Source organism: Lontra canadensis, unplaced genomic scaffold (assembly GCF_010015895.1).
Source record: "Lontra canadensis isolate GAN:19392208 unplaced genomic scaffold, GSC_riverotter_1.0 scaffold88, whole genome shotgun sequence".
Lineage (NCBI taxonomy): Eukaryota > Metazoa > Chordata > Mammalia > Carnivora > Mustelidae > Lontra > Lontra canadensis.
In genome coordinates, this window is record NW_022631082.1 from 6,099,204 (window position 1) to 6,125,607 (window position 26,404).

The 26,404-nt window shown below is 53.4% G+C and overlaps 3 protein-coding genes across 3 annotated transcripts; 1 reads left to right on the forward strand and 2 right to left on the reverse strand.

Annotated features, from left to right (window-relative positions):
- Window positions 1-2,711: 2,711 nt before the first annotated feature.
- SWSAP1 (SWIM-type zinc finger 7 associated protein 1) lies at window positions 2,712-4,434 on the forward strand. Its single transcript, XM_032884072.1, has 2 exons — window positions 2,712-2,969; window positions 3,727-4,434. Exons 1-2 carry the CDS (start codon window positions 2,712-2,714, stop codon window positions 4,228-4,230), a joined length of 762 nt encoding a protein of 253 aa, XP_032739963.1. The 3' UTR covers window positions 4,231-4,434.
- A 1,718-nt stretch (window positions 4,435-6,152) lies between these two features.
- EPOR (erythropoietin receptor) lies at window positions 6,153-10,959 on the reverse strand. The gene is made up of 8 exons (XM_032884074.1): window positions 10,845-10,959; window positions 9,900-10,035; window positions 9,343-9,521; window positions 9,107-9,264; window positions 8,462-8,615; window positions 8,290-8,377; window positions 6,970-7,057; window positions 6,153-6,876 (listed from the first exon to the last, which is right to left on the reverse strand). The coding sequence occupies exons 1-8, from the start codon at window positions 10,957-10,959 to the stop codon at window positions 6,265-6,267; spliced, it is 1,530 nt and encodes a 509-aa protein (XP_032739965.1). The 3' UTR covers window positions 6,153-6,264.
- Window positions 10,960-12,869: 1,910 nt separating this feature from the next.
- RGL3 (ral guanine nucleotide dissociation stimulator like 3) lies at window positions 12,870-26,215 on the reverse strand. The gene is made up of 19 exons (XM_032884073.1): window positions 26,026-26,215; window positions 25,464-25,577; window positions 24,657-24,880; window positions 24,474-24,527; window positions 24,139-24,356; window positions 19,509-19,651; window positions 19,189-19,404; window positions 18,376-18,479; window positions 18,146-18,230; window positions 17,234-17,290; window positions 17,049-17,135; window positions 16,812-16,844; window positions 16,604-16,725; window positions 15,800-15,895; window positions 15,631-15,699; window positions 15,453-15,546; window positions 14,656-14,808; window positions 14,451-14,565; window positions 12,870-13,432 (listed from the first exon to the last, which is right to left on the reverse strand). Exons 1-19 carry the CDS (start codon window positions 26,056-26,058, stop codon window positions 13,314-13,316), a joined length of 2,136 nt encoding a protein of 711 aa, XP_032739964.1. The 5' UTR covers window positions 26,059-26,215; the 3' UTR covers window positions 12,870-13,313.
- Between the last annotated feature and the right edge of the window lie 189 nt (window positions 26,216-26,404).

Genomic DNA, 26,404 nt, shown 5'->3' on the forward strand with positions numbered 1-26,404 from the left:
CTTCCCCCTCACATCGACATGGTTTGCTCCCTCAGCTCCTTCAAGCCTTTTCTCAAATGTCACCTTCTCAGTGAGGCCTGCCCCTACCACTCTATTCCAAATTGCAAAAACCAAACAACTGGTCCTTCCCGCTCTTTTTTACCCTGTACAAAATTTGTTTTGCATACACTTGTCATCCACTCCCAGACTATTTAAACTCCTCATTATGCTTAGTGGCCATTAGCTTCTCCCTCACTAGGATGTCAGCTCTACAAGAACAGAGACTTAGTTGTCTTCTTTTAAAAAAAAAAATATTTTTATTTATTTATTTATTTGAAAGAGCATGAGTGGGGGGAAGGGGCAGAGAGGGAGGGAGAAGCAGACTCCCTGCTGAGTAGGGAGCCTGATGCAGGGCTTGATCCCAAGACCCCAAGATCACAACCTGAGCCAAAGGCAGATGCTCAACAGACTGAGCCACCCAGGCGCCCTCTTAGTTGTCTTTTCAGTCCTGAAGCCCTGGTGCTTAGAACAGTGCCTGGCACACAGTAGGTGCTCAATAAAATTTTATTAAATGAATGAATTAGTCACTTGATGCTGAAAAACGAGGGAGAAACACAGACTGATTCTGAGCTGTTTACTCTCCCGTCCCCCCACACTTTGGCCCTCCATTCTCCTGGGAGCTTCTCTACAGCAAGGGTCCTTTCATAAGGACATGAAGACAGGCATCTGAGAAGGGAGAGAAAGAAGTGCTATGTGTACAAGAAATATGCCAAACATCTGCATCTCTGCCAACTTAGTCTACATTTATGAGCACCTGTCGTGTGCTGGGTGCTGTTCTAGGAGCTGGGGGTGGGGGGCTCAGCAATGAGCAAAAGAGAGAAATTCCCTGGTGGAGCTGGCATTCTAGTGATGAGAGAGGCAATAAGGACATAATATTGGAAATAAGTTGTTTGAAAAGAAATAAGGATGGATAAGAAGCTAAAGTGTGTAGGGCATGCACTTTTACACAGGTGATCAGGAGAAGGCTCTCCGAATAGGCTGTATTTGACCAAGACCTGAATGGAGTGGGAAAGTGAGCCACAGGGGTATTTGGGAGCTGAGTGTTCTCCGCAAGGGAATACCGAGTGCAGTGGGGCTGTGTTGGCCATGCTCCCGTGTATGTAACTGCACGACTATGTGATACTGGTGTCACTACTGGGTGCTTGTGCATTTGGAGTGTTGCAAAGTGGGGTGAATCATGGTTTGTGCATCTTTTGGGGGGGTTGAGATGGTGAGTTTGACAAGGAGTGTAACTGTGCTTCGTGTGTGTGCGTGTGTGTAGAGAGCGCTGCAGGAACATTAGCTGAAAGGAAAGGTATCTATGTGCGTGCGTGTGTGTGTGTGTGTGTAATAGCAATGGTATGGCTGTATCAGAGTGTGTTTTAATGTGTGTGCAATGGAAAGGGTGTGGGGACGTAAATGTGGGAGAAAGTGTGCATGGGATGCTTTGTGTCAAGGTAGGATAGGGCTGTGACCATGTGGGTTCTGGAAGTAGAATATATGCAGAGATGCCATGGTGTGTGCGTGTGTGTGTGTGCGCGCGCGCGCGCATGAGCGCGCACGTGTGCGTGTGTGGAGAGGGTTGTGGAGGCGCCTGGCTGTGTGGGTGGGTGTATTGGGGGATGCTGTGGAACTGTTTTCTGGCCCCAGAGAGAGAAAGACCAGGAAATATCAGTTCCGCCCCGCCCCCCCCCCGGGTCTCCTGGCAACAGCACCACTTTGAAGTTACCAGGAGACAGAGTTGCCAGGGCAACAGGGGTGAGTGGCAGCTCTGGAGCGAAGTCTGGGTGAGGAGACCCAGCCAGCCAGCCATCATTTAATCACTCACCTTGTTCCTCCTCCTTTCCCAGTTTCTCATCAATCCTACCTTCTTTTCTTCATTCATTCGTTTAACAAGCATATATTAAGAATGTACAATGATCTAGTCACTGTTCCGGGAGCTGGAGGCACCTAAGTGAACAAGACAAACAAGGTCTCTGCTTTGGCTGTCCCTTAGTCTTCCACCCTCTATGTGTGTCTTTGTCTCTCCTGGCACCTTTGGTCTATGGTCATGCCTGTTCCCCTCACTCCAAGTAAAACCCCGGGAGCCCCAGGCCAAAGAGGAAGCCAGCTGAGACTCCTCTTCTCACAGACCCTCAGAGGTTGCTCACGAATATTTCTGAGCCTGCAGCCTCCAACACAAGCTGTGCCAATACTAAGGTGCAGAGAAAGAAACACACAAGCTTCTCCATCACTCACTTTCTTAGTTGTCATTGGGTGACATCAGCAGAAACACACACAGACACATTCATCGCAGTATTTCTCTGAGATATCATGAGCTCCATTTTACAGGTGAGCAGACAGACTGAAGCTAGGAGACTTTAAGTAATGTGTCAGTGATTAGGGCCTGTTTCCTTCAACTCTTGACCCTTATATTTGTCTGATTAGCTGATTAGTTCACAATAATAATATTCGTGCTGCTTCCTCAGCCGACTTAGGCAAAGAAGGACCTTTTCTCCCTGAAACGCCTCCATTCCTGCTCCCTCAAACTAAGTTATTTGCCCCTTCATCGGGGGAGGAGCTAGTAAAGGCCAATCTAACTTTGACGGCAGACCCACGAACCAATGCAGAAGCTAAATTCATTGTAACCAATGAGACCTCGGTTTGGGCGGGATTAGGGGGGGGCAGGAACGGGCCGCTGATTGGGCGGAAGTATGTTGCGAATGGCGGAGGCGCTGAGGCGCGTGCTAAACCTTGGAAGCTCAGCAGACTCCGAGTCGGAGTACACAGCAGAGGCTGGATCGCCTTTGCTGCTGCTCGGCGGTCCAGGGTCTGGAAAGACGGCGCTGCTATTCGCGGCGGCCCTGGAAGCGGCAGGAGAGGGCCGAGGCCCGGTCCTCTTCCTGACCCGGAGGCCTCTTCAAAGCCTGCCCCGCGGGAGAGGAGCGGCGCTCGACCCCCTGCGGCTACAGGTAGCGGAGGGGTGGGGCCAAAGGCGGACTAGTTAGTACCTGAGCGTATTGAGTGTTGAATGACAGGTAGACAGACCAATGGAGGGGACGAAGGAAGAGCGAGCCGGAGCGGCCATTGTGGGGCGGAGTCATGAAATAACGGGGGAGTGGGGAGGATGGGGGCGGGACCACAGCTGCAATCTTTGTTAAGATTGGGAAACTGTCCCGTGAGGGGACGGAGTTACCGAAAGGAGACGCCCAAAAGGTAGAGTCAAGGGGGTGGGTAAGAGGTGCGGCTAAACCAGTGTCTTTTTTGGATGTGGGGTTTTCTTTCGGGGCCAATCTGGAGGTTCCACTAAGAACCTACCAGCGGGTTTTCCCTGGAAAGATTGCCTTAGTGACCTGGCAAAAAACCTTACCAGTTCTCAACTATTAGGGGTAATGGTAAATGCAGGATAAAAAAAGGGGGTGGGGGTGCCTGGCTGGCTCAGTTGGTAGGGCATGAGACTTTTGATCCCAGGTTTTTAAGTTCCATACTCACCCACCTTTGGTGTAGAGATTACTTAAAAATAAAATCTTTTTATATAAAAAAAAGGGGGGGAGGTGGGGGTGGGTACGAATAGAGTATTCAACCAGTCGGAGCTGCTTCACTCTAGAAACAGCTATCTGGGACCTGAGAGCTTAGCGCAGGAAAGTATACAGGGCAGTAGAGCAGCTATAGCTGGGAGCCTGGCTTCCTGGGCTGAATCTGGTCTTTTCCTTTGTTTCCTCCCTTTAGAAGATCCGCTTCCAGTACCCACCGTCAACCCATGAACTCCTTCAGCTTCTGTGCTCTGCCCATGAGGCCCGAGGCCCAGCCCCCTCCCTCCTGCTGCTGGATGGTCTGGAGGAGTACCTAGTGGAAGACTTGGGGCCCCAGGAAGCGGCCTACTTGGCTGCCCTGCTTCTAGACACAGCTGCCCACTTTAGCCACCGGATTGGGGCTGGCCAGGGCTGTGGGCTCATTGTGGCCCTCCAGATCCAGGAAGAGGGAGACAGTGGGGAAGCCCTGCAGCTGTCGCTGGTCCAGCGGTATTTCCCTGCCCAGTGCTGGCTGCATGTGGATGCCTCAGGGCCGGGACAGCGCTGCCTCCGAGCCTGCATGGATCCAGGCGGGCAGGGGCCCAGAGCAGAGTGGTGGTTGGCTTTCCGACCAGATGGAGAGATGACAGTCACCCCATGGCCTGGCCAGGCTGGTAAGCCCAGCTCAGACAAAGGTTCAAGTTCTGAAGGCCAGCCTTGAGTTTTGGTATGTGCCCAACCTCTCTATGCCTCAGTTTCCCATGGCGGGAATACTTAACTTCAGGGACATGTGCAGATTCAAAGACCTAAAGAATATAAAGTGCTTTTTCTCTTTTGAAAAATAGCATTATCATGTACTTATTTTGCCCAGTCAGCATATTGCTTTGCTTTTTGAATTTTATAAAAAGTTTCATGATTAATGTAATATTCTGAGACTTCCTTCTTCTCCCACTCAGCATTGTTATTAAGATCAGGCCAGGGGCACCTGGGAGGCTAAGTGGGTTAATGAAGTCTTTTTTTTTTTAAGACGTTATTTATTTATTTGACAGAGATCACAAGTAGGCAGAGAGGCAGGCAGGGGTGGGACTGGTTGGGGGGGGGAGCAGGCTCCCTGCTGAGCAGAGAGCCCAATGCGGGGCTTGATCCCAGAACCCTGGGATCATGACCTGAGCCAAAGGCAGAGGCTTTAACCCACTGAGCCACCCAGGCACCCCGGGTTAATGAAGTCTTGACTTCAACTCATGTCATGATCTCCAGGTCCTGGGATCAAGGCCCGAGTCAGGCTCCTGTGCTGAGTGGGAAGTCTGCTTGTCTGTCTCCCTCTGCCCACCCCCAACCCACGCCCTGGATCATGCTCTTTCTCTCAAATAACTAAATAAAATCTTAAAAAAAAAAAAAAAAGATTAGGCCATATTTTTTAGTTCAGTCCTTTTTCTGTACTGCATATAATGTCCTGGGTGACTGTACCCCATTTTGTTTCATCAGATTGACTTATTTACTGCTTATGAACATTCTTTTTTTTTTTTTTTAAAGATTTTATTCATTTATTTGAAAGAGAGAGATCACAAGTAGGCAGAGCAGCAGGCAGAGAGAGGGGGGGAAGCAGGCTCCCCGCTGAGCAGAGAGCCCGATGCGGGGCTCGATCCCAGGACCCTGAGACCATGACCCGAGCCAAAGGCAGAGGCTTAACCCACTGAGCCACCCAGGCACCCCACTTATGAACATTCTTGCACACATATACTGGCTCATGTCCATGAGGGCTTTTAAGGTATATACTAGAAGTGGAATTGGTAGAGTAGGTCTGCATATGTTCATCTTTCCTTGGTTATGTCAGACTTCTAAAAAGTGGTTGAACAGAACTCCCAGTGAGCCACCTGATAACATGGGTCCCATCAGAGCACTTTCTTAGAACAGGGCCTAATTCAAAATAAAACCTTATAAAATAGTGTCATTATTATTAGTGGCAGAGACTAGCTGGAGGCTCATTCAACAACCTTCCTCTCCTTGGGAGTACAGCTAAACTGTATTTTTCCCAGCTGTCTGTGGGATCATGTGATCCCACAGGGATCCTGTGAGATCCTGTGATCCCACAGGGATCCTGTGACTGTTTCTGGCCAATGGAATTTGTGAAGAAGAGATGATCACTACTTCTTAGGCTAACTCCCTAGAATGGCCCACCAAATCTTCTGCTCTTTGTTCTGCTTGTTGGTTGGCAAGACGCAGAGGACCCATCTAAAGAACCTCAGGGTGGCCCTGGGGGGATGGTGAAGCCAGAGATCAGAAGAGTCTGGGCTTCTCACTCATCCCAGATATGGCTGCCCATCTACAGGTTTGCACTGAAATAGGAGAGAGAAAGCATTCGATGTGTTAAGTCACTCATATGTAGGAGTTGTTTGTTATGGCAGCTAGTATAACATATACTGACTAATTCATTTTATTATAATTATTATTCAGGTTGCCAGATCCAAAATTTGAGTTGGAGCTCGAGGCCTTTTACTGCTGCCCCTATCGCCTGGGCCCAGGGAAAGATGGGGCTTACAGGATGTTTGTAGAATTCATGATAGAAAAGAAAAAAAAAAAAATACACACACATACATGCATACACACACACACAACTCTATACAATTTTAAAATACTGCAAGGATGGACTGGGCAGAAACCCAAGGGCGGCCTCACCAACCCTGCTCAATAAGTCTTAGGCCTGGACTAGCACTTGAGGTCATGCTGGGTCTCCAAGCATCTGAGGGCTGGAGTCCTAGGAGCAGGCCACGTAGCTGGGAGGTGAAGGCTCCAGGGCTGGGGAGAGGCTGTTCTCATAAGGATTTGAGAAGGGGCCATTCGATGAGTCACCCTGGGCTCCCTGGGAGCCCCCTGAGCTGTAGTCAGTTGAGATGCCAGAGTCGGACACCATGAGGTACAGGTACTTTATGTGGGGTGGGGTCGGGGGCAGCTCAGGGGGCAGTGCCCTTGGGCGCAAGAGCTGGGAGCTGGGATCCAGGATGGTATACTCAAAGCTGGTACCCAAGGCCCCCTCTGGCCCAGGCTTCAGGGACAAAGCAGATGAGTAGGAGGATGCTTCTGAGCCTTTATCCATGGCTACCATGTCCAAACCACCATCAGGCCGTGGCAGATCTTTAATGTGGGGGTTCCGGGGCAGCAACCACTTGTCCAGCACCAGGTAGGTGTCCTGGGTATGTTCACTGCCCACTGGCTCCAGCAGGGGTCCCTCATCCTCTGTCCCTGGCTCCACAGCCTGTGTTGCCCCCCAGCAGCGTTCAGAGAGGACTTCCAGGGGAGCGGGTGGGTCCTCTGCAAAGGGAGTGCAGGGGCTCCACCAAAGGCAGCCCTCATTCTGGTACAACCACAGCTGGGGAAACAGCACCAGCCTGCTCAGAGACCTGTGGTTCAGCCCTGGGAGCAGGGAAACTGCAGGCCCCAAGGGAACAACCCCGCCACCTACCTGGAAGTTACCCTTGTGGGTGGTGAAGAGGCCCTCAAACTCACTCTCAGGGCTTGGAATGCCAGGCCAGATCTTCTGTTTCAAAGCTCTGATGAAGCAAAAAGGACCAAGTGCATTGGTATGTGTCACTGAATACCCACCGGTACCCCCCTTAGGACCAGCCACAGGGGCACAGACAGTTCTAGCCCCTTGTGATCACAGTGGAGGTAGAGGAGTGCACAGGGGAGGAAGAACAGAGGCTCAAGCTTGTGCATGCAAGCCCTACAGGTGGGTGACTAGAACAGGGTTTTGAAGGATGCATAGGAGTTCAATATGCACTGATGTTACTTCCCTTCTCACTTCTTTCCATAATATCCCCCAGTGTACTTAGAATAAAATTCAAACTTCCTCCCCACAGCCCTGCAGATGGCCTAGCATGTTCTGTCCCCTGTTAACCTCCCTCACCTCCTCATTCAGCAATCTTTCCTAACGCATTCTGCTCTAGCCACAGAGCGCTTCTTGGTAGCTGCTTCAATGTTCTAAGCTCATTCCCACCTTAGGGCCTCTGCACTTGCTGTTTCTTTTCCATTTTCATGTGGCTGCCTTCTTCTAACCTTCAGGTTTCCATTCTGATATCACTTCCCAGAAGCCTTTTCTGATCAACCTGTCATGTCCCCATGCCCCATTTGTTGTGATATCACTTATCACAATGCATAATCAAATATCTGTTGGTTCCTTTGTTCTCAACCATGAGATCCACAAGGTGAGGACATATTTGTTTTCCACTTTCTCCACAGTGCCTAGCACACAGTTGGCTCTCATTAGGTATTTTCCAACCAAGTAAATAAACAAGGCCTTGAAAGACACCTAGGAGACCACCTGGCAGACAAAGCAGGAAGGGCATTCTGGGCAGAAGGAACAGCATAGGCTTGAGGGTGTGAAACCACCTGTTATGCTCTGGGAATTCCAAAAACCTCAGGATATCTGGTCCTACCATAAAGAATCTAAGGAGCTTGACAACAGGGCAGGAGGCACTCAGGGTGTTAAATCTTTCCATTAAGCCCATCCCGGGATTTTACAAAAGTTGACAAACTTGGGAAAAGGAAAAAGCAAAGGAATTCAAGAAGGAGCAGCCACTGAAGTCGAAGGAAAACCAGGTGAATGTTCCCAGGGAATTTTAACTAAGGGTCTGGGTCCGATCTGGCTCACACCCCAGCCCTGCCACTGACCCCTCACTGTGTCTCTCTGGGCAAATGTCTGCCTGTCTCTGAGCCTTCCTTTACACAGCAAAAGAATGGGGTGGGGAGGAGTCTGGGCTAGGTGCCTGAATGGGGCGCTCACCTGCGGTGGGAGAGCAGGGCGAGCACGGCCAGCAGCAGCAGGATGAGCACGAGGATGAGGGAGAGCGTCAGGATGAGGGGGTCCAAGTCTGGGGAGCACGAAGGAAGTCACGGTGGTGGGAATGCCCCATATTCCGCCCCTGCCCCTCCTACGCCCCCACCTGGGGCCTCACCACTAACTGTCAGCAGCGACGCAGGCTCGGACCAGGCGCTCCAGAAGCCACCGAAGCTCGGCTCGGCCATCCGCGCGCGTACCATGAAGGTGTAACGCGTTCCACCCCGAAGGTTGCTCAGCACACACTCAGTGCGACCATCCAGAATCTCCACCTGGGGGCGGGGCCTGGGTGAGAGGCGTGGCCAGTGGGGCGGGGCTAGCAGAGAAGCATGGGGGGCGGCACTGAGCCAATCAGAGAAAGGAAGGAGAGCTCCCCAGCGCAGCCGTGAGGGGGAAGGGCGAGGAAAGCAGGACGCCGCTTCCAGGAAGGCTTGGGGCCAAACAGGACGGGCCCCAGGGAGCAGAGGGCGGACTATTGAGGGGCAGGGCCAGAGCCTAGAGGGTCGGGACCTTGAAAGGGTCTAGTGTTTGGGACACTGGGGTAAGTGGGATTGGGTCCAGGTGCGCTGGTGGGGCACTGGGAAAGAAGACCTGTCACTGGGCGTGGAGGTGTCTCGGGCAAGGAGATGACAGGGGTCAGAGGCTGGGCCTGGAGGGGCGAGGCCAGGGGGCGGGGCCGTGGGGACCATCTGGGCGAGAGGGAGGGAGGAGGCGGGGCTGTCCACCTTGGAGCCTTTGGGGCTGGCGTTAGAGGAGGCCTCACCTTCTGTGCGCCGGCTGCGATGTTGCCGGAGGAGATGTTCACTTCGTAGCGGATGAGGCTGGCCACCGGGGCCCCAGGAGGCGGGAGCCAACGCAGTACCACGTGGCCGCCCTCGTCGGCCCGCCGCGCCAGCAGCCCCGTGGGGGGATCCAGGAGCACTGAGGAGACGGGTTGATCAGGTGGGCGGAGGGCGAGACTCCCTCACCAGACAAAGTCCCCATTCCCTGCTAACTTACCCACTTCGTTGATGTGGATGATACGGCGATAGCGTGGAGCGCCCGAGGATACCGCTGTGACTCGCAGCTCTAAGGGCACGAAGCTCGACGTGTCGGCCGTAGGCAGCGAGCACCAAAAACGCACCGCGCCGCGAGCCGTGGGCGCCTGGTGCAGGCTGCATGGCTTCCATGGCTCACCCCTGTGCGCCAAGGGGCCAGAGAGGGAAGGGAGCAAGTTGGAGCTAGGGGTGCGACAATTTGCCTGGACCGTGGGCGCATTTTGGGCAGGACCACCAAAGGGCATACAACCAGCCCCGACGCACGCGACACCTTAGTCCCATCGGAGGGGTGCTGTCCCCGGAATTGCTCTCCAACAGAGATCGCGGGAGTGTTCCAACCCCAGCCACTAGGGGCGCGTGTCAGTCCCGACCCCTCGGGCTTCCCACCCACTGGGAGGTGCCACCCCGCCCCGGACACCAGCAGATATCCCAAAGCGTGAGCTCCGGGGCGCGCTCAGTCCTGCCCACACGCCCCCTCCTCAGAGCGTGGGGGCGCTCTTCTTGCCCTGCTGCACTCACTCGAGCTGGTAGAAGAAACTGTAGTTGTCGGGGCCGACCCCGGCGCTTGCCGCTTCCTCCCAGAAACACACCAAGTCCTCCAACCGTTCGGTGAAGCACAGAAGCTCTTCGGGCTCGCGGGCAGCCAGCAGGGCCGCTGCGGGTGGGAACAAGGGGAGGGGGTCGGGGGAACCCAGTCTTTGGGTCTCCGCGTCCTCCCCCTCCCTCCTGCCGCCTGTGCGAACCGATAAGAAAAAGCCCCGCCTCGCTCTCTACCCCAAGCGGGGCCCCTCGAAGGGTCCCCAGAGGTGGTGCCCCCCGAACTCCCAGGCACAGGTTGCTTGCCTTACTTACCCACCCCACAACGCACTGAACCTGCCCGGCCTCCGCCTCCCGCTGCCGGCCCCGCCCCAGGCCAGGCGGATCCCTGGACGTGTGCGGAGGTGGCGGGCTCCCCTATCGGCCCCGGCAGGCTGCCGGGGACCAGATAACGCCAACCGTGACCCCCTCCCCCGCCCCTTCCCTCGACCCGGCAGGCCCGGGGATCTGGCGCCCGCATACAAACCATGTTTACAGTCGCCAGCGGCCCGGCCCCTCTGCCTCGATCCGGGCTTTGTCCTCATTCCCTCAGTGCAGGGTGGGCTAGGTCCCCTCTCCTCAGGGACTCTGGACGTCGAGACCTAGACCCAGCACCACCCCTGCCCCTTTAGGATATATCCTGTCCCAGGGCCCCCTGAAAAGATAAAATGGGAACTTAATGTCCCCCTCCAGACCCAGTCTGGAGTCTTAGACCCCGGCATGGTACACCGGGTCCTAGTCTAAGAGGCTCAAAGACCAGTTTGGCCCCCAGGATCTAAACTGGAGGTTCAGAACCCGATATGATCCCCAGGAGCCATGCTGGAAGTTCAGGCCTGAGCAATGCCCTCCGGGACCTAGGGCGGGGGTCCCACACCGATCTACCCTTACCTTTACTTTCAAACTTGGGGTCCAGGGATTTGGGTGGGGAAGCCCAGGCGGCCCCAGCGAGCAAGAAACAGAGAGAGCCGACACTGGGCCAGAGGTGGGCCCGAAGGTGATCCATGATGCAGTCCCTGGCGATGGGGGGCCCAGGGCCTCTGCCCCCTACCCCCCTTCCGCCCCTGGCACAATCCACAGCTGGGTCAGCAGCTGCCTCCGCCGGACACAGCTGACCAGGCCCTTCCCGGCCAGGCGCCTCCAAGTGGCAGCTCCCCCGAGGGGGCGGGACCACACGCAGCCTGGGCTGAGATAAGCGGGAGGAGGCTGCCCTGCTGGTCCCGCAGGAGGCGGCAGGGGCCCTGGGGGGCCCCCCCGCGGCCACTTGGGGGTCAGGAACAGTGCCGGTTTCTGGGTTTCTGAGGCAGGCAGACTTTCTTACTCTATGACCCTGGACAGGTGACTGATCTGAGCTTCAGCCTTCTCATCTGTAAAACCCGGCTTGGCACATAGCAAACATTCAAAAAATGTAAGATACTGTTATTATCGTGCTAATCAACATCTCTTCCCAGGCTGGGTAGGAATAAATAATCCTAATAGTGACCGGCGGTTGAATGCACGGTGTTAAGCAGTGTGGCCAAACAGTACGTACCATATGATCCTGTAATAAAATAACATATATTCTAGATTTGTGACTTTTTTTGGAAAACAGTTTTTTTTTAACTCTTGGGTGGGTTTTTTTTTTTTTTCCCCTGTTGGGGTCTTATTTTATTTTTAAAGATTTTATTTATTTATTTGAGAGAGAGGGTGAGAGAGCATGAGAGGGGAGAAGTTCAGAGGGAAAAGCAGACTGCCCACGGAGCCTGGAGCTCAATGACGGACTTGATTCCAGGACTCCAGGACCAAGACCCTGAGCTGAAGGTAGTCGCCCAACCAACCGAGTCTGGGGATTTTTATTTTATAAGGAATGTGCTGTTCTTTTAATAATCTGGAAAGTAATTATAGTTACACATGGTGAAAGCTATTTGCTTGAGCTGAGCTTCTCAAACTAGGGTAAATATCACCACGGTGGTACCTGCCTGGAGCAGGGCTTGATATTGGTGCCTGCCCTCCCTAGACTAGCCAGTCAGAACACTCCATTTCCTGGAGAACCGTGATTGGCTGGGGATGGGCATGTGACCCAAACGGATCCAATCAGCCTCTGTCCTGGGATTTTACCCAAAGTTACTGTGAGAAAAAGAATTTGCCTACATCCCATTGGTCAAGACTTAGTCACATGACTACATTTTGCCGCAAGGGAGACTGGAAACGTGTTTTCTACTTTGGATGACCAGCTAAAAATCAGGTTGTTCTGTTGCCACAGAGGGTGATTGGATTTGGTGGAGTACAGGGTGGGGGGTGGAGGGTGGACACAGTCTCATTCTCAGAGCAAATCAGGGCCCAGAGACAGCAACAAAATCCCCATAATAATTTTTGCCTCCCTGAATCCAATTGTGATTGAAGCTGGACCCACCGAACTTCTCATTTACACGAGCCATTAGTTTCCTTTTTTGCACATCTACTTGGACTGGATTTTTGAACACTTGAAGCACAAAGAACCCAAAGCCCCTAGTTGACGTTCGGCACAGAGGAGAAGTTCCTCAGTGAACACATTATTGTTAGGATGGTGGTTGTTGACAGTTACGACTGTGTCGCAGTTGACCCTATGGCTCCCTTTGTCTCTGCCTTCTCCGTTTCCTCTCCTTCCCCCAGTACAGGGAGACGGTGTACCGCTCTCCTTTCGTCCCCACATCCTGTTGGATGATGGGTGATGATGGTATTTGTCTCCGATCCCAATGGATTTTCATTTCTCCACTCATCCATACCCATATCTGCCGAAAAAAGGATAGTGGCCCCCAAATGCTGGGGAGTCCCAACCCCTGTGTGTGATAGGCAACCTCTGCGTGTGATAGCACCCCCCCCCACCCCCTCGCATCTGGTCGTGTCTCACCCAAACCCTTTCACAAGGCTCTTAGATTTTTTTGTTTTTGTTTTTGTTTTTTTAATTTCTGTCATGATAGAGAACACAAGGCCTAGGCTCAGAGCAAACAAGACAGACCTGTTTCATAACTTTGGTTACTATTTTCATCTACTTCTGTCAGTTCTGATGTGTCTCTGCCAGTTACAAGATTTCTCTAGGGAAGGGTCTGCCCCCCACCCCCAGCACCCTACCAGCCTTCTATGTTTATGGGATGAAACTTCTCACAGCCCACCTGTGAGCTGATGGCTCTGGAATAAGGATCTGGTGCCAAGAGTGTCAGAGAGAGGGTGTCCAAAGGGCTAAAATTGGAGGTGGGGGGTCATGGGGTACAGAACACAATGGGCTTTACTGGAGAATGGGACTTCTCTAGGAGAGGAACCCTCTCCCCACTTCCATGGTGAGGGAAGCTAATCCCCAACCTGCCCCTGGGGCCTGTGACCTAGAGGGAGAAGGGGGCCCCCTCAGGCTGAGGAGATTGTGGTTGTGGGCTGGGCCCCCTCCTTTCGCCGCAGCACAAAGTCTCCAGGGGCGGCTGGACTCATTGCATAGAAGACATTGGCATTGTCAGGAATCAGGAGCTCTGGCCAGGGCAGACATGATGGTCAAAAGCGGGCACAATCTCATACTTTCCCCACAAAAGACCTAGGTAATCTTCTGCCATTCACCAGTCTGCTCTGCAGAACAACCTTGGGTCCCTTCAGCCAGCACTAAGCCAACCTCATTCTCCTCTCATTCAGAACCTGGACAACCTCCCACACAAAGCCTGCACAACCTCATGTCTCTCCCTCCTCACGCCTGGGCAACCTCCTGCTATTTCCCTCTGGAGTCTAGACAAGCACACTGCAAGGTGGGACAAACTCGGGTCACTCATCCCAAATGACTTCCTGCTCATTCACCCTTCCCCCCACCAAATTCATGCTGCTCTCACCATGAACTTGGACAACTTGACTTTCTACATCCCCCTTGTAAAATCTGTGGCCCTCACTCTTGATAGCCAAAGCCAAGAGCCTTCTATGTTCCTTCCTAAAATCCAACCAACCCCATGTCATGTCCTTTAGCATGTCACTCTCTTGTCTCTCCTTCTTGAGAACTGGGCGACCTTCTACCTGTGTCTGTATTGAACAACGTGCTCCCCTACCCTGAATTTCAATACCATGTGGCCCTCCCCCGTGCCAAGTTCAGATAACTTCAGGATCCCCTTGCTGAGCTGGAGCAAGCTCATTTCCTCACAAATTCAAGCCTAGACCCTCTTTAGACTCCTACCCCACCAGGCTGAGCCTGAACCACCTCATGATCCTACAAATTGAAGCCAAGACAACCTCCTTTCCTCCCTCTCCCATTTGACCTTGAACAACTTCATTTCCCCACAAATCCTAAGAAGACACCTTTAGTGCTTCTCTCACTCACACAGCAAAGGCAACCTCAGGACCCTGCAAAATCGAGGCACCAATAACACTTCCTCTTACCCCCACCCTGTTTCATCTTACCCCTACTCTGTCAGAGCCACCTCCTGGCCCTGTTAGGCCAGGCTTGATTCTAGTCAGTCTGCTGCCCTTGGAGCTAACCCCCAGCCCAGCCTGCATGCAGTCGCTGCTCACCCCTGTCCCCAGGAAGGACTTGGAAGAGCTGGTAGTCCCGGGCCCAGGGCTGAGCCACATTGTGCTTTTCCAGGGCTCGCTGCACCACACTGGGGGCCTTGTCCTGACTAGTGAGCTGGGAAAAGATGGTGGGTGGTGAGGTGTGACAGCCAAGCCCCAGGGGGCAGGGCTGCCCAGCATGTTCCTGTCCCCATCCCTCCCTCACCAAGATGCTCCGATAGAGGTTCCCATGGTCATTGTCAATGCTGACGCGGATGACTCGAGCCTCCGATCCTGGCTGCCCCGGTACAGAGATGTGAGAGCTGCTCAGGGGCAAAGCCAAGAGCCGCAGGGCCGGCAGGTCCAGGCTCAAGGGCAGCTGTAGGCAGTGGGGGGGGGGTGAGTGGGGGAGAGTTTTATGTCCCCCTTCACAAGCGGAGCCTGGGGACAGGCAGTGAGGGTGCACTCACAAGCCCATATCCATGCAATCACATATGTGGTCTGTATGTGATCCATGCATCACATACAGACCTTTGTGCCCTGTGACGAAAACAAATTTACACGTGACCCATACACATGGCACAAAGCTGCGTTTATGCACAAGAAATCCCGCGTGCACAGACAGCAGCGAGTACACACACGCTTGTAATTGCTGTGCCTCCACAAGTCCGTGAACAACCCCATTCAGGGTCCCGTGGACACTGTGGATATTTATGCCCATGTGTCCCTTTAGACATGCCAATTCTTGGGGACACGCATATCCTTGCTGAAGTATAATCACACCCTGGAGTGCCTTGTGGGCGAGCTGAATTATCCAGATCAGAGCATAAGCCAGACTGAGGGATGGTCCCTCAGACAGAGCCATAAGATACACGTGGTCTCCTGGGCAGATACCCAGAGTGCTCAGCCAGACGTGTTCTTATGTAAATGCCTGGCTGTGACATCCCATGTACACACACAGACACACAAACACACACAGACAGATACACACAGCCCCGCAATGCACACAGGTAGGCCTAATACCTTGGTGTTGGGGCCCTGGGGCCCTGGAGAGGCCGGGGGACTGCCAGGAGGGTCTCTGGTTCTAGGACTAGATGGGGGGGACCCTGGGGACAGACTGCAGGAGACACAGAGTCTGAGGTCAAGTGGCTGCCCTGACCTCTGACCTTGCCATGTCTAGTCCCTTCACTGGGAGGCTCACCTAGAGGTGGGGGATGACGGGTCCCCAGGACTCCCAGCAGGGGATGACCGCCTCTCTCGGGACAGCTTTCTAAAGACAGACACAAGGGATGAGGATGAGCCTGGACTCGCGCCAGGAGCAGTCTCCCATCTCTGCCCACATCACTCCCCAGGTGCACCCCAAGACTCACACGCTGAGGCGCTTGGTGGGACTGATTCGCCGCCGGACATGTGGGGAGCTGGGACAGGAGGCAGCAGGTGGCTCAATGACACGGGAGACCCGATAGCTGAGGAGTCAAGGTTGGGGTGGGTTGGGGCCAGGAAGCAGCAAGGAATGAGGTGAAAGCTAGAAGCAGTTGGGAGCTGCATTATGGGTGTGTGTGTGTGGGGGAGCATCGGGGGTTGGGCACTGAATACTGGGGTCAGGATAGCAAATGGGGACATATTATGGCATCAGGGTCTTATTAGGGATGAGACATGATGGCTTGGTTGGCAGGTCATACAGGGATTTTCAGAGTGGGATTGAGGAGTAAGATTTGGTCATAGATAGAGTTCAAGGTCAAGTAATCACTGGGGGTCAATGATTAGGGTAATGGATTCAACAGAATGAAGAGAAACAAATGGGATAGTTGAGTTGGATGGTTGGTTATTCCAAACTGGGGGAAAATGATCAGGCTCAGAGATTCAGACTGGGGTTACCAGTGGGGTCATAGGTCAAAGAGGGTCAGAAGGTGGGGAAGAGAACAGATGGGACGGGGGAATGGAATGGCCCCTGTACATTAAAGACTGAAGTCAGAAAGTCAGATGGGGTCAGAATTTGAGGTCAGAGGTGAACTGGGGGCCTCCCTGGGCTGGAAAAAATGCAAGGTCATAGGATGGGAGTCAGGCTCAGGAGAGGGTCTAGGGAGTTGGAGAGGTACATGGGGTAAGTGGGTCAAGCATGCCGTCCAGAATCAGCCAGGGTGGGGGCTGGGCCAGGCCAGGGGTGGGGTCACCTCTGCTCCTCGCTGAGCTGGCACTGGGCACGCAGGGCGGCCAGGACTGGGGCGCGGGGACTCAGGCAGTAGCTCCCACACCGTTTCTGCAGCTGCTGGATGTGGGCCAGGATCTCCCACTCCTGAGGGGGTGGCTTCTCAGAACCAGCCCCTCCCCACCCCCAGCCTGTCCCCCACCCCCAGCCATACCCATCCCAGTGTCACTCACTTTCCTCCTCTTCTCAAAGTTGATGAGATCCCCCTGGGGGCAAACTTTGTCTGAACTGGAGCCTCCTGAATCAAGACCCTTGAGGGTCACGGTCAGGGGCTGGGATGTCAGGAGCCCCACTGCACTAAGGGGGCTGGGGTAGGGAACGTGGGCAGGGTCAAGGGTGGGTTATCAGGAGGCCCACTGTGCTGAGGGTAGGTGGTGCTAGGGTCAGGAGTCAAGGGTCAGGGGTCAGACCTCCAGCATGTCCGGCAGGGCTGTGTCCAGCATAACCAGGTCCGTGAGAAAGGTGCCAAGGTAGGGGACAGGGCCCGGGGGCAGTTTCTGTGGTCCCCAGAATTTCAGTCACTCTCAGCCCCATCACGTACCACCCCCTTCTGTGAGGATCCTGCTTGGCCCCCATCCCAAACCACCTCACTCACTGGGGGCAGGTTTCCTGGGAGGGTATCCTCCTCTTGGGGGCCCTCGGTGGCCTCCTCCTGGGGGAGAGGGAAGAACTGAGCAGTCCCGGGTTCTCTCCGACCCTGTCCTCAGGGAAGATGCCTCAAGACCCACCATATACGCCTATTTTGCTTTCAGCTACCACAGGCACAGCGCCTGGCACCCAGTAGCTGCTGAATTCAGAGCTTCCTGTTCCTTGACCTCTTATCCTAATCTGAGACATCAATTCACTCGCCGGTATATAACTGAGCAGCTACTCTGGGCCTGGCGCTGTTCCGAGTGCTGGGGAGGCAGCAGCGAGCAAGGGACAAAAATCCTGGCCTCCCAGAGCTGACTATTAGCCAGGGAGAGACAGCAACAACCAAGCTCCGCGTGTAACAGGTACAGGTAAGGGTAATCAAGGAGCAAGCAGGGCGAGACCTGCGGAAGGCAAATGTGAAGAATGTTCTGGGCCGAAGGAACAGGCTTCACATTCCACCTGTTGTGGATTCACCCTAACAACCAGCATTAATTGCGATTCAAATCTCAATCTTGCCTACAGCAAGTCAGACTTGTTGGCAGACAATTCTGTTTTGCTTATCAAAGTCAAGTCCTAGTGTGATTTTTTTTTTTGTTTGTTTGTTTTGTTTTTTTACGCTTTACTCTTTGCTGTGACTCTGGCCTCAAGTGACCTTTTCCGTGTAACTTCTGGTATTTGATGAATGAATAAATAAGGCAGTCACTGAGCGTGAGCCATATTGAGGGCAGCAGAGGCAGTAAAACAAGGGGAAGGTCATTGCTGAACAGTAGTGAAAGGACATTGAATTTTTGACAATGGCAAGTGGTGCCCGGCCCCAGGTCTCGGTTTTCCCTTTCTGGGCCTGGGATCCTCCTGGGTCCACACCCATCATTACCTGGGAAAGAATCTCTCTACTACTGAGGTGGTTGTTCTCATCGGAGAAAATCTGCGAAAGTTTTCTGAAAGTGGATAACCTTTCCCTGGGGGGTCAGGAGAGGGGTCAGGAGTCAGCGGCTGGGAAGGTCAGAGCTGCGCTGGGGAGGACATTCCGCCTCAGCGACAAGCCCCCTCCCCCACTCAACTGCTTACTGCGCCCGGGCTCCCCCCTGCCCCCCACCGCTTTACCTGCTGACGGCGCCCCAGCTGCGCTTGAGCCGGTATATGGGGTTAGACTGCAGGGCCGACAGTATAGCACGCAGCGAGGAGAAGTTCCGCAGTTCCCGGCAGCGCTGCGGGTGGGCGGGGAGCCGGTGACACCCCACGCCTGACCCCCAGCTATGATTCGCTTTTGATCCGAGACTTCTGACCCCAGGTCAGACCCCTAGGGACTGCCCAACAAGCTACCAGGGGTCAGCCTCTCCCCTCAGGACGCTCCCCCCTCCCCTACCTGCAGCCCCAGCCCCTCCCCCAGCTGCCCCCCCCATTCCCTACCTCCCACCTTGGCTTCCTTTGTCCCCGCTCCTTACTTCTCCTGGGCCCTAGACGTGCCCAAAGTATCTCTCCTAGACCCAGACCTCTCCTCCCCCGACCTATATTTCACCCTGGGTATCAGCCATCTACCCCCTTCCCTTCCTCCCTTGCCACTCCCCCACTCTCCTGGGCCCCCATTTCTTTCTCTTCGGCCTTGAGGCTGTTGACCTGCCCCCATCCAGTCTCTTTCTCGGACCCGCTGTCCCCTTCTCTGGGCATTGGGTCCTCCTCCAACCCAACCCCTCCTCCTTAACCCCCCCACCATCCCATCCTCTTATCCCTAGAACCACCCAGTGTCCCTCAGTAGCTCTGGCCCCCCGTTAGGTTTTCTGTTAGGGGCACCTCCTAACCCTAACCCTCCCCTCATTCCCAGACCCTGGTCTTCTGCCTCCTGTCCCCTGTCTCTCACCAGGCCTGGTCCCTACCTCCATATCCTTCCCCCCATGTCCCCTTTCCTCGGAGGCGCACCTGGGCCACACGGATCCACTTCTCCAGCCGCTGCGCCCTCTGTGGGGCGGCCAGGCCCTGCTCTCCCAGCACGGAGCCCAGCACGCAACCGATCACCATGTTGAACTGGGTCACAGTGGCGCGCACAGTGGGGGCGGTGCTCGCGGCCCCTGGACGGTCCCGCTGTGACCACACGGAGCCCAGGCACTCGCAGGCACGCACGCGTGAAAACAGCTTCTGAGTGGAGGTGGGGAGGGTGGGAGGGTGCGTGTGTGGGTAGGTATGTAGGATCTGTGCTCAACCGAATCTGCCCCACAACCGCGGCCCGCCTTGGTGCTCACCACGTCCAAGAGCGTGAGCTGTTCGGCCAATTCCTCTACACTAAAGTCTAGGAGCTCAGGGCCTTCCCGCGCCGGTCCTGCCTCCTCTACAGAGCAGTCATCGGGGGAGTCTGGGCGGGGGGTGTGGACAGCTCCAGGAGGTCCTGAGGGAGTATTAGAGAGGGTTAAAAACTCTCAGGTTTGAATCCAGGACTGGCTGTGTGATCTTGGACTAGTTCCTTAGTGTCTCTGAGTCTCACTTTCCTAATCTGCAGAAGGGAAACCTCTCTAGGTATTTTTAGGGGTGTCAGAGCAATGGTATTGTTCATTTAGCGCCTACGGTGGTAATCCACCCTAGGTAACTGGTAACTGAGTTACTCAGTTACCAGTTACTCAGTTACCCTAGGTAACTTAGCACACTAACCCAGTGAGGGAGGTACTATTATCCACCTCCCATGGAAGGGGAAACTGAGGCAGAAACAGTTTGCCCTAAGGTACACCTACAGGAAATAACAGGATGGGGATTTGAAGCCAGGTTCTTAAAGGCTAGAGTAGGAAAGAGTGGTGTTTTGGGTTTTGAACCTATACTATAGTTAAGATCTGTCTGCCCTATTCTTGTGGTGAGAGGTGGTATATAACTTTGTAGTTAAGGGAAGGCTATGGTATCAGTCCCAAGGTCAAATCCAAACTTGTCCCCCGGGGCTTGCTATGTGAACTAAAGCAAACTCTTTAACCAGTGTGTGCCTTGATTTCTTCATCTGGATTTTAAAAAATCAGAGATCATACATACTAGACAGCTATAAAGTACCCAATAAATAGAGATGATTTTTCTGTAGTGGGATTCTATATTGGTGTCCCCTAGGAGATATTTTGACGTGGAAATCTGCCACAAGGGGGCCGACCTGCACAGTGAATTTGTGTGCTCAGCCTCCAAGCGTCCCTCCGAGACGTTTGTGTCCTTGGAAAACCTGTTTATAATAATCTGCACCTAGAACAAAGCTGTCTTTCTCATAAACACCCATTAGTTTGGCTCCAGGAATGCAAAGACTGCCAGAGTCTGGGCTTTGTTTTATTTGGAATATATGAGTGTTATTCACCATTCTAGAAAGTGAGGTCACCAGTGTTTATGTTGCTACACCTGTGTGGCTGGTCCTCTCCCCTGCATTAGCTGGTGTTTGTGGCTGTTACACTGACCGTGATGCTGTAAGAGACAAAGGCTCTGGACGACTTCACCATGTATCCTAGTAAGACATGGCGACAAGTATAGTTTATTACTGTGTAAACTGCTTTTGCTTTATTTCTCCTTCATATTATAGTTACAGCACTATAGTATTATTTTTAAATTGTCCTTGTAAGACCACTTAATTATCTGTCTTTCATTTCAAATTAGGACAGATGGCGTTACAAAATACTAGCTTGAAAAAGTTGGCATTGGAAAAAAATCGCACTTAAGCTAATTGAATCTGCAGATCTTATGGCAAATAGGGGGATAGAAGAACATGCTTCATGTCACCATGAGACAGCAAACAGGTAAATGGAGAAGGTGAGACACTCCTCAGGACAAATGACCCATTTTTCCCCCCTTATGACATTAAACAAAAGGTAAAGGGAGATTGTCATAGAATAAAACAGACTTAAGAAATGAAAGATCAAGTGCCTACAATAGATGTTTGCATTTCAAAGAAATAACTGTAAAAAAAAAAAAAGAAGACAATTTAGGGCACCTGGGTGGCTCAGTTGTTAAGTGTCTGCCTTGGGCTTGGGTCATGATCCCGGGGTCCTGGGGTCAAGCCCCGCATTGGGCTCCCTGCTTGGCAGGGAGCCTGCTTCTCCTTCTCCCTCTGCCTGCTACTCCCCCTCTCACTGTGCCAAGTAAATAAATAAATAAATAAATAATCTTAAAAAAAAAAAGACAATTTAGGGACAATGGAGGGATTTGAATCTGGACTGGGTTTTTTGTTGTTGTTTGTTTGGTTTTGTTTGTTTTGTTTTTGAGAAATAGTAAGAAGGAGGGGGCAGAGAGAGAGATAATCTTTTTTTTTTAAAGATTTCATTTTCTTGAGAGAGAGAGAGAGAACATAAGAAGGGGGACGGTCAGAGGGAGAGGCCGACTCCCTGCCAAGCAGGGAGCCTGATGCAGGACTCCATCCCAGGACTCCAGGATCATGACCTGAGCTGAAGGCAGTCGCTTAACCATCTGAGCCACCCAGGGCCCGAGAGAGAGAGAGAGAGAGAGAGAGAGAGAGAGAGAGAGAATGAATGAATCTTAAGCAGGCTCCACACCCAGTGTGTGGAGCCTGACTCGGGACTCCGATCTCATTACCCTGAGATCATGACCTGAGCCAAAATCAAGAGTTGGACGCTTTAACTGACTGAGCCACCCAGGCCCTCCAGGACTGGGTAACTTTTGATATTAAGTAATTATTGCTGATTTTGTTAGAAATGATTGTACGCACGAGGTTATATTACAAAAAGAAAAGTCCTTCTCAGTTAAGGTGTATAACGAAATATTTACATGTGAAGTGACGTAAGTCAGGGATTTGTTTTCAAATCATCCTAAAAACACATTTTTGTGTCAGATTCATTGGTGTCTGAGTATTCTTTATATTATTCTCTCTACTTTTCTCTATGTCTGCAGTTTTTCATAGTAAAAAGTAATCCCAAAATAAAGATGTTAAAATAAAGTATATCCAGGGCACCTGGGTGAATCAGTGGGTTAAAGAACACTGCCTTTGGCTCAGGTCGTGATCCCAGGGTTCTGGGATCACGAGCCCCGAATCGGGCTCTCTGCTCAGTTGGGAGCCTGCTTCCCCCTCTCTCTCTGCCTGCCTCTCTGCCTGCTTGTGATCTCTGTCTGTCAAATAAATAAAATCTTAAAAAAATAAAAATAAAAAATAAAGTATATCCCAGCAGGGCACACAGTCGGTGTGAACACTAGAAATGTGGCTAGTGTGACCAAAGAACTGAAATTTTTATTTAAAATTCAATCTCAATAACGACATGTGGTGAGCAGCTACCCCCACTGGACTGTGTAGCTCTAGTGACTTGGAATCAGCTGGTGAAATCCCATAGGCAGAGGAAGATGACACTTAAAAACCAAGGGGGAAGACAGAGGGATAAAATATATATAAATAACGGATTTTGTCACCAGGGAAAAAGAAGTGGCTGCTACTTTGTAAAGCAGAGATGAATGCGGCCACTTTAATCTGAGGATTAAAGGATGGGGATTAGGGATTTAGATGCTTTTGAGATCGCAATCAGGTCCAACACAGATGGATGAAAGATGATACCTTATAAGCAGGATGCAATTATTCAATCAACAAATCTTGGTTGTTTCTGCCCCTGGGGACAGAGCCAGGGAAAAGGCCAGTGAGGGCTATGCATAAAAATAAGGCAGGCAGGGCGCCTGGGTGGCTCAGTGGGTTAAAGCCTCTGCCTTCAGCTCAGGTCATGATTCCAGGGTCCTGGGATCGAGCCCTGCATTGGGCTCTCTGCTTGGGGGGGGGGGGAGCCTGCTTCCTCCTCTCTCTCTGCCTGCCTCTCTGCCTACTTGTGATCTCTGTCTGTCAAATAAATAAATAAATAAAAATTAAAAAAAAATAAGGCAGGCAAGGAGGCAGAGTGGGAGGATATATTTGCTTGGAGATCAGAGAAAGGGACAAGTTGAACAAAGACCTGAATGAAGTATGTAGATCTTTTTTCCTCTCCCCAAAAGCTCTCTGCAACAGAGGTTGGCAAACTCTATGAAGGACTATATAGGGTGCCTGGGTGGTTCAGTTGTTAAGTGTCTGCCTTTGGCTCAGGTCATGATCCCTGTGGGATCCCATGTGGGATTGAGCCCCACATGGGGTTCCCCGCTCGGTTGGGAAGCCTGCTTCTCCCTCTCTCTCTCCCACTCCTCCTGCTTGTGTTCCCTTTCTCCCTGTCTCTCTCTCTCTGTCAAATAAAAAAAATTTAAAAATCCTGAAAAAAAAAAAAAAAAAGGACCAGATAGTTTGCTGATACCTTACTCTACAAGAAAATATCAGTATGGGTTCTTATGTCTTTTCACCTTAAGTGGTAGATTCTAATAAGTAACAATCAGTGATAACAACAATGATGAAAATAACACTATTGCCAAGCCCTCAATGTTTATTTATTTACTGGTTTACTGTTGCCTTCCCTAGGAACTGGGAACCCCCGTCCATTTATATGCCAAGAGCAAGTAGCTAACTATTTGTTGAATGAATAAAGAGGTCAATGAGGGAAATACTATTATCTCCCCCATTTCACAGATATGGAAACAGAGGCTCAGAGAGAGAAGGGACCTATCCAAGGTCACACAGTCAGCAACTGGCAGAACTGGGATTTGAACCCAGGTCTCTTGGCTCCTAAGGTAAGCAGCAATGGAATAAGTTGTAGCGAAAAACAAAGGGCACCGTGACCCAATGGCAGAGTATTTTTGTAGTTAGGATGGAGGTGTAGGGGGAAGTGTTAGACAAATGCTATTATGTTCCACAAAGGGTCAATACTCCCATTATACAGGTGGGGAAACTAAGGCTCAGACACGGTCAAGAATTTTGCCCAAGACTTGTCACTCTGTGAGGGCAGAAGGCCACTGGGGAGCAGGTGATGCAGGAAAAAGCCTGCTCGGGGACCCTATACCCCTCACCTGTCCATGCCTCAGGCTTCTTCTCCTCCTCTTCCTGCTTTTGCTCAGCCTCCTCCAGGAAATCTCCCAGCAGCTTCTCTGCCTCCTGGGCCTCGGGCCCTGCTGGGGCCGCCCAGCCCAGAAAGGTGCAGACACTGCCTAGGTCCGAGTGGTCAGGGGGATCCCGGAAATCCTGAGGGTGATCCCGAAGCCAGGAGCCCAGCACCGACACAACAGCCCTGGCCAGAGTGGGGGGCCTCAGAGAGGAGCCCGGAACTCTGGCTCTCGGAAGCTACTACGCTTCAGACATGACCTTGGACCTCTAGGACCCCCACCCTCACCTATGGGAGACCAACCTTAAATTCTTGTTGACACGCAGACCTCCTCCCTCTGTCTTCTTGATCTCTATCCTGGGAAAAGCAACTCCCCCATCAGGTGAAGAGGGAGGCTAGGGGGCGCTTAGGGGTAGGGAATGCCGGATCGAGTACCCTGGTGAGAGTCTGGGGGTGGGAACACTGAGGTTTCCCCTTGGTACTGACCCTGGAGGCAGGGGCGGTGGAGGTGGTGGCAGGAGAAGGCCCAGCACGCGGGCGGTGGACACAAAGGCTCTGTGGGTGGCCAAGAAGGTAGGCACGAAGCCCGGGTCCTGCTCGCGGTCCCCAGACACCAATTCCTGCACCAGCCGCTCCAACCTCGCCGCCCTCAGTGCCCGCACCTTGCTCGTACGGTAATGGAGGAAGGCATCCGCAGTGGGGTTGGAGGCCTGCGGGACAAGGGGGCGGCAAAGAGACACAAGGAGTGGCCCCCAGAGCACCCCTTTTTCCAATCACAACCATCGCTAAGTAGAGCTCTTGCATCTGACCTTGACCATTTCTCTGAACCCCGCCTCCTGGATTCACGATTCTGCTCCATATCCAAACGACCCTCGAAATCCGCGCGGCACACGGCTCTCCCCCCAGCCGCGCCCGGTGCCCTCACTCACTCTGCCTTCCTATGCTGTTCCCAGCTCTCCAGCCGCGCTTCGCTAGTCGCTCCCGGGACCGGGTCCCAGCCCTCCACCCCAGCCGGCTCTCACCCGGCTGCTTCTAAAGACCACCCCCCCACTCCAGCTCCGCCCCACTAAACCTGGCCCACCTAGGCCCTACGGTCGGGTTTAGTCCCAGGTCCCACACTCATCAACCCCATTCACCTGGCCGCCCGCAGGCCTTTTCCACCCTTACCTGGGCGCTTGTAAGCCCCGCCTTTCCCACCGGCCTCAGCTCCGCCCCGCGGCTGTGCCCTCGGGCGTCTTTACTTCCAGGCCCCTCCACACCGCCCGGCGCTCCACCCTCCAACCCCTGCCTCACCTGGCTGCCCCCGGGCCCTGCCCTCGGGCTCAAGCGCTGACTGAGCTGCCGACGCAGGGAGACGCTGTACACCGCTCCGTCCTCCGTCTCCTCGCCCCAGTCTTGCAGCGGCGCCTGCACGCGGAGTCGGGCTCAGGGCGCCGCGGGGGGACGGGCCCCGAGACCACGGCCCCCGCTCTCCCGCGCAGACTCAAGACGGGCCTTCTAGCACCATTCCCCCTTCCCGATCAGACTCAGCGAGGCTCGGGGCGGGATCCCGGGGCCGCAGGCAGCCTCCTCCCCGGCCCTGCATGGAATGGGATCTGGGGACGTCCCAGGGTCCAGCCTCACGGAGTCTGTCTCTGTCCCCACCCGTAGATGAGCTCAGAGACGCCAACCCCCCAACCTTAAGAGGTACCAGCCACTGCACTGGGACAGGGGCCGGGAGGCCCAAGGTTGGGATTCCTGGGCCGGTACGAAGGGTCCGATTTGCGGGGAGATAAGGTCCAAAAAGCAGGGACCTGGCGTTCCTGGACCTCAGGGTCGCCAGGGATGTGGGGTCCGAGACCCCTGGTCCCCTTACCAGGGCGAGCTCCTTGCCTGCTGTCCGATCCATGACCTGTGGCCGTCCGGCTCCGCGGCGCGGCTGAGTGAGGCGGAAAGGCCGATGGGCGTCGGGCAGTGGCTGGGCATTGGGGCCCGTGGGGCAGGGCGGGGCGACCCGGCGGTGCAGGGGCGGGGCTGGACCCGTGGCTCTCGGTTGCCCCCAGCTGGACCCCAGCGTCCAGCCCAGACCCACGGAGGTGAGGTCCCAGCTCTCCCTATAGGTGTGTATCAATCTGTGCCCAGGAGAAAGGACCCCTCTCTCTCCCAGGGAAGGAGAGCTGTGTCTCCAGGTGTGGGTGAGCTAGTGTGTGTAGCTAAGTAAGTTGGGGAGCTAGCCTGCTCCCCTGGGGAGAAGA

Excerpts from the sequence above, each read along its gene's own strand:
- SWSAP1 (XM_032884072.1), top strand. The coding sequence starts at position 2,712 with ATGTTGCGAATGGCGGAGGCGCTGAGGCGCGTGCTAAACCTTGGAAGC. Across the intron at positions 2,970-3,726 it reads TCGACCCCCTGCGGCTACAG|AAGATCCGCTTCCAGTACCC; the intron begins GTAGCGGAGGGG and ends TCCTCCCTTTAG.
- EPOR (XM_032884074.1), bottom strand. The coding sequence starts at position 10,959 with ATGGATCACCTTCGGGCCCACCTCTGGCCCAGTGTCGGCTCTCTCTGT. Across the intron at positions 10,036-10,844 it reads CCCCAAGTTTGAAAGTAAAG|CGGCCCTGCTGGCTGCCCGC; the intron begins GTAAGGGTAGAT and ends TCCCACCCGCAG. Across the intron at positions 6,877-6,969 it reads CCCACAAGGGTAACTTCCAG|CTGTGGTTGTACCAGAATGA; the intron begins GTAGGTGGCGGG and ends CTGTTTCCCCAG.
- RGL3 (XM_032884073.1), bottom strand. The coding sequence starts at position 26,058 with ATGGATCGGACAGCAGGCAAGGAGCTCGCCCTG. Across the intron at positions 24,881-25,463 it reads CAGGGCCCGGGGGCAGCCAG|GCCTCCAACCCCACTGCGGA; the intron begins GTGAGGCAGGGG and ends CTTGTCCCGCAG. Across the intron at positions 24,528-24,656 it reads CCACCGCCCCTGCCTCCAGG|GATAGAGATCAAGAAGACAG; the intron begins GTCAGTACCAAG and ends TGCTTTTCCCAG.